The sequence below is a fragment of the Lampris incognitus genome, chromosome 16 (genome assembly GCF_029633865.1).
Source record: "Lampris incognitus isolate fLamInc1 chromosome 16, fLamInc1.hap2, whole genome shotgun sequence".
Classification (NCBI taxonomy): domain Eukaryota; kingdom Metazoa; phylum Chordata; class Actinopteri; order Lampriformes; family Lampridae; genus Lampris; species Lampris incognitus.
In genome coordinates, this window is record NC_079226.1 from 22,217,545 (window position 1) to 22,230,193 (window position 12,649).

At 40.8% G+C, this 12,649-nt stretch overlaps 1 protein-coding gene across 1 annotated transcript in view; it reads right to left on the bottom strand.

The window, feature by feature from the left end:
- ltk (leukocyte receptor tyrosine kinase) overlaps positions 1 to 12,649 on the bottom strand; it is a 97,219-nt gene that overhangs the window by 11,442 nt on the left and 73,128 nt on the right. The window contains exons 18-22 of the mRNA XM_056295386.1: positions 10,646 to 10,802; positions 6,587 to 6,772; positions 5,758 to 5,856; positions 1,876 to 2,028; positions 1,552 to 1,665 (exon numbers count right to left, since the gene is read on the bottom strand). Of these exons, the coding sequence (XP_056151361.1) occupies positions 1,552 to 1,665; positions 1,876 to 2,028; positions 5,758 to 5,856; positions 6,587 to 6,772; positions 10,646 to 10,802 (709 nt within the window). The remainder of the gene's footprint in view (positions 1 to 1,551; positions 1,666 to 1,875; positions 2,029 to 5,757; positions 5,857 to 6,586; positions 6,773 to 10,645; positions 10,803 to 12,649) is intronic.

The following is a 12,649-nucleotide window of genomic DNA, read 5'->3' on the forward strand; positions in this document are numbered from 1 at the left end:
CTACATACACATTTTATAAAATGTCTGTGGTTAATAAGGCCATTAATGAGGATATGTTTAGTATTTAAGTCACCTTGAAACACAGTATATTACATAGCAGCTTTTATATAATACTGAACTTTCCTTTACTGGCAAGACTAAGTTGAAAAGTACCATCATTAGTATAACTGTCATCATTATATTATCATGTGATAGACTATTGCCCTAATTTATCCCTACCTTGTCCTTGTTTCCTAGAGCACATTACCATTGCCTAGTAAAGCAAATAAAATGTGACAAAAGACAGCAAAAGTTAATTCCCTAATTATTCCTTTCTAAGCAAGTTAGGTTTGTGCAAAAATCAGTTGTAAAGCGTTATATAGAGTGTTTTCAGTAACACCCTGGAATAATACGACAAAGGGCAGAAAGTGGTCACTACTGACTCCTTATAGGAACTGGGAGTTTTCCCAAAGCGCTAAATAGCTTTGACTTCTTATCAAGAGTGTCTAACTATAGAGATTCTGTGATTCTGTCACTCCCTCACTCTCACAATGATATCACAGTGTCTTTATCTAGGATCTGTAGCATGTGAAGGGAAAGTCATTCAGTCACATAATTTCTCCGTCACACAAAAACTTTTCTGTATGGCCGATGAAGTCTGTAATCTAAGATTGTCATCTTAGAACATCAATGCCCGTGGGTTTACAGAACCTGTCTGTCCATTTTCTGAGATAAATATAGAATTAAAGGCCAATCCTTAATATTCTTCCTTGGCTCGCTGTCTTTCCGTATTGTTAAGATTTCCCCTCCCACGTAGTCATAAACATGTTTCTCTCATGGAAGTCATTTCTAAACGAGCAGAAGAGCTGACTCATGAAACAACCTTCTTCATTCACTCATCTCGTCCTATGGAACAATATATTTTCCACGCGAGGGAGCAAACTGGACTATCTCCTTCTGCCTGTCCTATTTATAATGCTTGATAAAATATGTCGGATACATAGTCAGAATATTTATCTGCTGCCATTTCAAATGTCCACACAACTCTCATTCAGATGGGCAGTTATGAAGACCCTACCTTGCAAATGCCATGAGAAAATGACCTCACCTTTTTTTTTTAACATATCAAAAACCAAAATGTAAACAATATGATGTTTAGCTGTGATTTCTTTTTTCTCCTTTTCTTTATCAAATTCCACATTATAAATCTGCCATTGTGTTTCACTCTGGCAAAAACCAGGTGAAGACTGAGTCGGAGTTGTAGTCTTTTTGTACAGCCGGTGGCAAGTGAACCCCGCCTGAAAGAAGCGCTCGCGGTTAAACTGTTCGTACTGAGCTCACTAAATCTGTCGGTATTGTCCAACTCAAGAGCAACACTTAATTTCTCTTGTATGCCGTGATCATGTGATTCAGTCATGGGGGGGCGGGGGCATTTTAAAACCGACACTTCTCAAAGGTGTTCATCATTACTGTAGTCAGTGTCATCTGATAATGTCTGCGAGTGCGGCTGAGGTCACAGCCGATGGAAGGTGGAGGGCACAGACTGGACACAGAGCTGGAGGAGTCTCTTACTGAGCGTCAGGCTGGCGCAGGTCAGGATGATGCCGATTACGATTGTGGACGCCACCACCGCCAGGATCAACGATAGCGACAGCTGGCCCTCTAAGGCTGCAAGTTGAGGAGCTGCTAGGGTGAGAGGAGACGGGGGTGGCAGGGAGGTGTTGGATAAAGACAGTTGGAAAAAGGTCTTTGAGTACCAATTGAATTGGAATGCTGAAATCTGTTTGGGAAAAGGATTTGGGATTTTATTGACTGGCTAATATCCAAAACTAACAGGATAAAAAAAAAAGAGTGCGTCATAAATTCTTAGTGTTTCTCTGGTACTTAAATCGCTACCTGTACATGTCACGTTGTCGCTGGCCAAAACGTCCTCATTGTGGCAGAGGCAGAGGATGATGTGGGTTTCTTCATCTCGTGTACAGCTCTGGGTCTGGCAGTGGCTGCAGTTCAGCTGCACCTTGATCTCACACTCACCGTGGCTCTCCATGGCTGGGAGGGACATCGGCCATTAATAAAGAAAAGAGAACAGATGACACACTGAGACAGGCAAATGCGCACATATAATTTTTTTTTTCCTTGAAGAGAAAAATTATTAAAATCAAGCGACAGACTTTGCATTTGGAAATAAGTCAATGGTGTATACCTCTGAGGCCCCTAATCTGTATGACAATATGCTTCAGACATCATAAAAACATAGTTATCGCGTCCGGGTAGAGTAGCGGTCTATTCTGTTGCCTACCAACACGGGGATCCCGGTTCGAATCCCCGTGTTACCTCCGGCTTGGTCAGGCGTCCCTACAGACACAACTGGCCATGTCTGCAGGTGGGAAGCCGGATGTGGGTGTGTGTCCTGGTCGCTGCACTAGCGCCTCCTCTGGTTGGTCGGGGCGCCTGTTTGGGGGGGAGGGGGAACTGGGGGGAATAGCGCGATCCTCCCACGTGCTATATGTCCCCCTGGCGAAACTCCTCACTGTCAGGTGAAAAGAAGTGGCTGGAGACTCCACATGTATCAGAGGAGGCATGTGGTAGTCAGCAGCCCTGCCCGGATCAGCAGAGGGAGTGGAGCAGAGACCAGGATGGCTCGGAAGAGTGGGGTAATTGGTCGGATACAATTGGGGAGAAAAGGGGGGGGGCCCTATAGTTATCAAGACATTTCTACCCCATTACTCTATTATGCCTTGATATAACATCTGAAATGAACGGGTAGAAAGCTCATCCAAACAGGCATTGTTACTGTTGTCATCAACACAGTTAAGAGACTTAACAAATAGATGGCAAGGTAACAGGACTGACAATCTGCTGGGCCCTAAAACTCAACTGTCATCACTGTTTGTATTTACATTATTTTTTCCCCTTATGTCACATCAAATATAGCTGTTGGTATTGAGTTGTGTTTATAATGGATCACTAACAGCACATACTACAACCCAGTGACTTGCAAGAAAAGACTGATTAAATATCGGTTGTCCTATGTCAGCGGATGGATAGACACGGTGGCGCCAAGACAACAGGTTCTGTAGGGCAGGGAATTAGTTGACTGGTGGCAGCTGCCAGCAATGTAAATTCAGGCTTTGTATTGCATCCACTGTTTAAGTAATGAGAATCAGATGGCAGGCACTCTCACAAACAAATCTGCCTCAATATATACATGGGCATGAGTGTGCATGGTAAAGTTTGGGCACTCACACACATTCACCCAGATGCACACACTGAAAAAGAACAACCTGAGGCTCATACTGGTTTGATTGCCTGAGGAACACAATGTATACCACAGGTTCTCAAACTTTTTCATTATGTGACCAACCTGTGTAGACATTTTTTTGGCCAGGGACACACCACATATTTTGTGCATTGAGATAGCCAATAAATTCTCATTACCTGTCAAAACATATGAACCCTGTGAATGAGTTTGCATAGGATGAAGCCATGTCGGGCACAAATAGAGGAGGTGTGTACCCTTTTGATTGCTTCTACCCATAATTCATCAGATATTTCCTCACCCAGTTCCGTCTCCCATGAAGATTTAATATCATTTAATGAGGTATCCTGTAAAGAACAAATTTGTCTCTAGACTATTGTCAGGGTACTTTTTAGAGTGGGGGGGGGTAAGAAAAGTGTCAAACTGTGTGTCACCAGGAAGAGCTGGGTGTATTTGTCTCCTTGTGCTTTGCAATGATGCAACGTACAGCTGTTCTAGACACTGTGAAACGCTTGCAAATGGCAGTATAGCCTTCCCCCTTAAGATGAGCATCCACTATCTTCTTCAGACCTGCCAACCGTAAAGAATAAAAATGAGTAGTCCATTTTGCGTGCATGCATACAATTTTTTTTATGTGTTTGCATGCGTACCGAAAGTACACGCTGAAAAAAAGACATCACACAGTACATTGTGAAAACACTTATTTATTGAATATTGAAATCAAAAAACAAAACCACCTGTCATTGGGATTCATGACTGTTCCACCATGTTAGTAGGCTTGCATCAGGTAAAAAAAAAAAAAAAATCAGTTTGAAGCCCAAAATAAACTAAAACGTTTTATGGAGGCTTAAAATCACTCAAGCATTTTTTTTTTGCATAAATTTATTTCGAGTTTTTCCCCTTATCCCACCCGATTAACCGAATGGCAATATGGCTTGAACTCTTGTCGAATAACTCCCCTGGATCACGTTTCCACAGGAAGGAGATAGTCTTAACACCAGCTTCCTTCAAACTTGTGTCGGCTGCTCTCACTATTTTACACGCTGAAGCCTCGCATGGATTGCATTACCTTCAGGCGTAGGGAGAATGCTTTCGGTTGCTTGGCTGCAGGCGCCCAGATGGGCCAGAGGGGTCACTGGAGAACGACGAGTCTCCGAACACTACACCGATCTACACCCGCTATCCCTCGGGTAAGGGTGGCCTAATGAATGCCTTACCCCGTGGATGCTCTGGCCGTGACCGGTTACGGTGAGTCTGGGGTACGAAACCTCCCAGCCACATGACGAGGGGATTGCAAGAACGGCGGTTTATTCCGTTCGGCCATCAGAGCGGCCAAGCATTTATTTTAAAGGCAGCTCTTTTGCGTATTTTGGACTATCAACTCGTAGTCGTGCATTTTGGTCTCAAAATGCGGAGTGACTACGCAGAATGTGTAGAGGTTGGCAGAGGTGCTTCTTTCTGAGTTCCAGACTGATTTCTTTACTTTTTGGCATGATGAAATTACTTCTTACCAAGAATTTAAGAGTAGTCCCTCTCAATCAAGTGTTCAAGTGCCACTAGCCCTGTTCATTGGAGTCCCTTAAGTAAAGTTCAATGCTGATTGATTGCTCAAGTGTAGTTTGAAAGCTGATTGATTGGTCAGGTGTGGTTTGAAAGGTGATTGATTGGTCAAGTGTGTTTTAAAAGCAAAAAAATCACATGGTGGCTAATAATTTTGACCACCTCAATTTTCACTACATTTAGTGTAAAGCAAACCTGAAGATTTATTTTACATTCCAAAATGTACCAAATAGGGGCCTTAACATTGATGAATGTTTTACTATGTAAAGATTTATGAATGATGGAAACATTGGGCAGAATGTTAGGGAAATGTTCCATAGTTCCTTGGGGGCTAATAATTTTGACCTTAACTGTAACTGCTATTGCTATTTTTATTGGCAGCAGTGATATTATTGCTACTATTATAGTGTTGCTATATAATATTCTATATTATAGTATTTGTAGTACTAGCAGTACTTGGACTTATATTTGTATTAGCAGGAATGGCAGTATTGCCCTTCAAAAAACCCTAAAAAATGTTATATTGCATTACACAAACAAGTCACTCAGAGAAGCCAACAAAAGTTGAATGGCCTGTGTTTCTCCTGGAAGCCCAAGTACATTTTACACACAGTTAAAATCCTAACAATGTGTTTCATTACTAGCTTATTAGTTAGTTTGTGATGTAGAAAAGGAATCGGAATGTCTTACATATGGTGTGCAGATGCATCAGTTATTTTGTATATTTGAAAATAGGAGGACTAAGAGGGGAGGGGAGTTCACATTTCAAAGTAATCTAAAGGTCAGTGTTAGTAATGACACCTGAAATATATTCCAAAAGCATTATTTGTTAAAGTTATTACTATCTGTTGAAGTTCCCCGTGAACTGATTGCAGAAAGATCTCAGGATACAGTTAACCACAAACTGCTTTAATAAACACATTATTGTCACTTATTATTGTTTGGGGTACCAGTCTTACCTGCCAAAGGCTGCAGGAATATCTCTCCCATCGGGTGGACGAAGGAGATTCCATCCTGACCATCTGCCGTGATGTCATCAGTCAGTGCCGCATCACCCCCTTGAATTTCAGATTTAAAAAATTACATATGTCTTTGCTGGAGAAGGCATGTATGTCTTTGAAACAATGACACAGTTTACTTTTAGGGGAATAAGTAATTTAATTTTCTAAAAATGTATAAAAGCTAAGCAGATTTCAAAAGGAAGAATTTGCTGGTTGAGCCTAAGGTAAGGCATCACATCAATTCTATATGATTCTTTACTATTTTTCCCCCCTTTGTTACTCATTTCATCTTATTCTAGGAGTGGATGTCAGTGTCAAAGTGATAATTGGTTAAACGCACTTAATCAGTCCAACACTATTTACCGTTACCGTCACACTACATATTCAAGCCAATCCTATGACAACTATGAATGTTATGAACATGACTTTATCCCTAACAATAAAGACACAAAACCCCAACTCCAAACTTGATATAAACCCCCTGTTAGAGACACCATGAAACGATCAGAGGTAAGACTTAAGAGGCTACAGAGAGAGACTAAGACAGAGACTGCTTATTCTTGTGTGAAAGGCAGTATGGCACTGAAACATGAGGCAATAAATATTCCTTTTTACAAAGATGAATAGGGTTAGTGGAATGGAAGAGAGAAAGAATGACAGAAAGAGAAGAATAGATAGTCAGTGAACAGTGCATGGTGAGGGGTTAGTAGCAGTGTAAAAGCTAAGGGAATATACACATTTCAAGGGATGATGACGCTATACTTTGACAAAAATTGTTGTTCATTACCTCTGTAGCCTCCTCCACCTCCTCCAGCTGTACATGCTCCTCCTCCACCTCCAAAGCCACCAAAGGTGGCCCAGCTGAGCTTGGACAAAGCCAGAAGACACGATGAGCCACCGTCGGCCCCCTCCAAGAGGGACTTGCCAGCCCTTTGATAAGGACTAGGACTATCTTTCCAACCCCCACCTCCACCTTGCAGAGAGACAGACATAAACTCAACATTATACACATTTTACATTTATCTTTTACATTTCAGTATTTTGCTCGCACTTAAATATGGAATATTTTTATTGACTCTATAACAACAACCTGTGTATTGGGGGTCTGGGCAGGAACCAGTATGGTCTACTAGTTAATTGCAAAGGAGTGGTCTTCAAGAGGGCAGGAGTTTACAGGGAAACACTTAACTCACTTTTATTAAAGTTCACTCTGAGGTGACAAGCTGATCTGCAACTGGAGATGTCAGTGTAGAAAATGCAAAAGTGCAGCTCATTGGATAGAAAGGAAAAGCACAGTTTAACATTGTTGAAATAGCAACTGCATAAGAAGTAGTATATCAAGATAAGTCGAAGTCATCTATTGTAGAGAAAAAGAGGAGGAGGCCTAGGATTGAGCCCTTAGGAACTCTATATATAGAGGGTACAAGAAGAAGGTAGATTTTGCGGGGACATACTCTTAAGTTTAGTCTGACAGGTAGGGACCAAACATAAGAGTTCAGGCCAAGAAATTTCTGGATTAGTAAGGGTGACAAGGTCCCTAAATGTGTGTTCTTTGCAGATACAAACAACAGTAAAGTGCAATTCTAAGCACAAATAAACTCCAGTACAATTCAAAGAAGATTTCTAGTCCGCGGTGGTGTAGCGGTCTAAGCATCGGCTTTGTGTCGATGCAGTTGCCCACTGGGGACCGGGGTTCGCACCCCGGTCTCGTCAGATCCGACTATGGCCGGACTCGATGAAGCGGCAATATTGGCAGCGCTGTCTTCGGGTGGGGGGCGGAGTCGGCTTGTGTTCGTCACATGAATGCGTCTCTGGGTGTGTCGGAAAAAAGCAGTGGTTCGGCCTGGAGTCACCTTGTCACGAAAGTGGCGAGGCGACTCCTTCGAGACTGCCGGCCGGAGAGATGCAGTTGGCGAACGCACGCAGTACGAGGGTCAGTGTTTGAATTAAAATAGGGATCAATTGGCTACTAAATTGGGAGAAACGGAAAAATCAGAAATAAATTTATAAAAAAAAAAAAGATTTCCAAGCCAATTCAGGTGATGGAAAACAAGCAAACTCTTAGTGGTTCATCTATACAGCAGGTTTCCTTAAGTCTTTTTGGTATTGTACTCAATCTAATTTAAATTAAATTTCATTCCATGACATTGTATAATAACATTCCACGATTTTTCTTTTCCCATGATGGTTAACCAGAGGGAGTCTGCTTCTTCTTCATGGTTCAAAGCTACAATTCAACACACAAATGTGTAAACATATACATGAACACACACTCCTGCACAAAACACAGACACCTCTACTTCTTAGAGCCACATATCTCTCCCACAAATACACTGAGATCTTAATCTAAACAATCCCTCGGTGGTTACAAAAAGATGTACCGATAGATGGTTTATATTGGGACAGTGTTGGTCAAGGAGGATTTACTGAGAATATTTCAAGAGCCAATCTCATGGGCAAAGAGAGACCTTTCAGCCATATATGTCCTCCTCTGAAAGGTCGAGGTCTCTCAAGAAGCTAAAACCACATTCCTGGTAGAACCTCAGCATCCAAAGGCCAAACACAGCTTCCTGAATTTGAGTGCAGCTGTGTGTGTGAGTGTGTGTGACAGTGTACACACACACAAGGGTGTGTGTAATTGTATATGTGTGTATTTGCTAATCCTCTCCTGGCTTTAATCTAACATCCTCAATGTGGAGACTACAAATCATACCTGTTAGTGAAATGAGTCCTGTATAACAGGGAGGAAAACAGTTCTGGACTTTACAGTTTTAAGGAGAAAGATACAAATGGTTGGTTGGAGGGAGGATAGCAGTCTCACTCTTATCTGTAAATTGCTTAATACAACCTAAGTTGTCAACAGATGCTTAGAGTTATTGGCTTTTGAGCATTAAGAGCAGACATTTAGGCACCCTGTAATCATAGCGTGAATGCCTGAGTCTGCAGCATATGTTCTAAAGGGCCTAAATTTTATCTTTCAAGATGCCCAGATCAACACCAGTCACAAGGAGAAAAAACATTCCCAGGGATTAAAGCAAAAAAAAAAAGGAAAAAAATTTTTCAGGCCAAGTCATGTTCTTTTTTTTTTGTAATTCAAATTTTTTTCATTGATTTTGAAAAAGCTGGTACATGACAAGTTAACCCATCAAATGACTACTAGCTGACAGAATTACTGTTGCGAGTCGATTCCTCTCACTCATAATTATTTTCTCTGACAGATAACATTTTTCAGCCTGTCTTTTTGAGCTCATCATATGTGATAGACGTAATTCTTGGCTGTTTGACAGATTTTCTCCCTGGTTAATTTCTACAGTAAAGATGTCGGGAGACGATAAGAACTCACCATGAATTTATTTCGTCTGTGGCAGCAAAACACATTACAGCAGCCTTCAGAAACTCATGTGGGTTAAACTAGACTGATGAAACACTTTCAGTGCTGACTGACTCTGAAAGACTCACTATAAACAAACACTCGCTAGCCTTGCAACATTAAGGCTTAGACCATAATGCATCACTCTGTAAAATAATGTAGTTACTCTGGTACTCTCTCCATTTAAAAAGTATCTGTTTTACTGAATGAACATGTAATTGTCTAGTCTTGACAACCCTCACTTTTTAAAATCTAAGTTTAAGAAAAAAATATTGTTTCATATTAGGGCCAATATGGTATCCTTTCTCTCCAGAGCGATAGAAAACTCTCAGCATAGTTTTCCCAGTTCATTTGGTTTATGGTCTTTTCAGACGGAGTGCGATTGATGCACCTTTGAGTAATTTATTTTCGATGAGTGGTGAGCGGGCAGGTCGGGAGGCGCGGGCAATCTGTCAGGCGGATTGACAAGCAGGTGCAATCCTGTTAAACTGTAGTGGTCATGCTTGTCTCATGTACATGCCTGCCTGCTGCCAGAGTTTATTTGTCTTGAACTTTTTCCTACAAGACGCACAGTGTCACCTTACAAAATGGATGATAGACTGATCCTTGCCATATGGGAGTTAGTTACGTTATTTAATCATAGACTCTTTCTTTCAATATTTCGAGAAGATATGTGTTACTATAGCCTATAAAGAAAATAAAGTTGTACCAGCAGGGATACAGTAGTGCACAGAAGCAGTTTCCATGGTTACCAAGCGTACAGCACCTAGCATTTGCTCATGGAGCGATTTAGGAGCGCACTGAAACCCCGCGGATCCAAGTGGGTAGGTAGGCAGAGTGTCACTTACCGTCTGAAAAGACCATTAAGCACAGCGCAAAAATGCTTAGGCACTGCGCCAAGTCTAAAAAGGAACCACTGCATTGATCTCATATGTGGCCTCTCTGGAATCAATTATTGGAAATCCGTCGTAGCAATGAAGAACTTTAATCCCTGCATTCTTAGGGATAAAGGAAACAATTTTATCATACCGACAACTTGTGCCGTATTGTATGCTTATTCTATTCTATAACACTCATCTCATAATTTGATTGCAGAACATGCAACAGGGGTTGAGAGTCATGCTGAGCCATCACAGTCACAACCATGTGCTGGAAAAATTCTACATTTATGTTTGCACTTCAACTTATCTCCAATAGGGTCACAAAATGATTTTAGGGCACTACTGCTGAATTAATGAAATCTGAAAAATCATTTTAAATGTGTAAGTTTTCAAAATATTTCTAATCTGATAAATCTAATAAACCAGCAATGAATGCATTTTTCAGGTGAGATAATATTTGCAGACTGTGAGCTTGTTCCAATAATTGATCAAGGAAATGTGTATCAAAAATGTTGAGATGCACCTGTTTAAACCATTGCCCATACATGCTACATTGATAGTATTGTATTTTATATTGCTATGATCTTAACAGTACCTGCAGCACCTGTTCGACCATTGTTGCTGGGTGCTCCGGTATCATTCTCATACTGCTCCAGTGGCATCTGGTCCAGACTGGACTCTGGGTCCTCTAGGTAGGCCTTTCCTCCCCCACCAGCCGCTATTAGCAGAGGAACTAGCTCAGCACCATCCATCTGACAAGAGGGTATAACAACGGCACTCACTATGTGCTTGGTGGAGCATGTCAACATGCCACATCAGCATTTACATGTAAATGAGTCACTCAGAGAAAAAAAAACAATTTGATGGTTTAACAAGACAAATTAACTCTTAAAATTGAATAAAACCTGAGCTGTAATGGGATGAGATTAAATTAAATTAAAATGATATCATATTTGATTATATATTTGATTATATCATATTAGATTATAACAGATTAAATTAGATTAGATTAAATTACATTATATTACGTTGGATTAGATGCATGAATTACATAAAATTAGATGGATTTTTTGAGACCATTTGGGAAAGCAAGTTGTTGCAGCAGCAGATAAAATGTAATTAGAAATAGAGATAAAAATTAAAATAGAAAAAAAACAGAAATGGGCATTAAAAACAAGGTAGAAGGGATTTCAAGACAATAAAAGGTGATAACGTGTACATAGTGTACAAATGTGTTTGGTCATGTGTGTCCGTGTGTGTGTGTGTACGCGCGCATGTGTGCGTATATCTGTCTGCAGATAATCTCACATATTACTGGACCTATCAGCCTAAAAAAACTTTCGTGCACAGTTATGACTGTATGATCAAGAACCTCTCATGTTTGATGTGATTCAAAACCTTTGAAAAATGTTTGTTCTCGCTACCGCTGCTCCCTCTCTGCATTCATTGTCTAGCTCGCTTGACCAACGCTGGTCTCTGTCGCTGCCCAATCTGACAAATGTAGATGTGAGCCATAGATGTTGACTTCGATAGGGCAGCGACGGAGTACAAGTCTTCAAAGTAAACCAGAAATTTATCATATTTCATAAGTCAGCAAATCATTCACTGCTGATCTCAGCACAGGAGAACTGGAGGAACTCTTTATTTTCACAATATAATAAAGCTGGGTAAACCATTTACGATCATGTATGCTCAACTCATATCTATTGTTTTCTAAGATTGGGCAGCGACATGATCAAAAGTTATTAAATGAATTTTGATATTCCAAAAAATGCGAGTTATAAAGGAACAATTTCCTCTAGGTTGCAGTCAAAATAGGAAGTGTTGCATATTCTTGTTGCTGCCCAATCTGAGTCAACCGTAGATGTGAGTTGCGCATGTGCAAGCATAAACGGGTTACCAAGCTTTATTATAGTATGAAAAAAAAGACAGGATATGGGTTAGACCAAAATTGTCGCATAGCAAGCCTTTTCTTTTTGGAAAGTGCTAGTTCATATTAGACTTGATCACATTAGTTCGAGTGTCCTCCTAGGAGGCTGTGCATCCACAAATTGACAGGCAAAACGTTTTTATTAGGTAGATTTTTTAGCTTGAGCACTACATATTGAAAACTTTTTTTCCCCATATTTTCCATTCAATCGACTTGGGCACTGCACAAAAGTCTTATAAGGAAAAACACTGGTTATTCTGTCCTTGTGTATGTGTATCTGACCGCTGCCAATCTCATATACTACTAGGCCTGTCAGCCTAATCATTTTTGTGCACAGTTATAACTGTATGATCAAGGGCTCTTGTGGTTGCAGTGATTCAAAACCTTTGAAAAACCTGTTTTATACCACATTTGAGTGCTAACTCCTCACTCAGCTGGTTTTTCACTCAAGTCCGAGCACCAGACAAGGGGAGATATGCAAGCAGTGCCTGTATTTTCCCTTCTCCTGGTAGGCGAAAAAAGGGGTGGTTTGTCACCAAGTGTGAGCACCGGAGAAGGGCAGATACACCAGGTGGGGACCTGCACTCTACTGAGTGCACTCTTCTAGTTTGACTTTGTCTTCTGTGATGCTGGTTGGTTCAACATTTTTTTCACTATTATATACAAAAA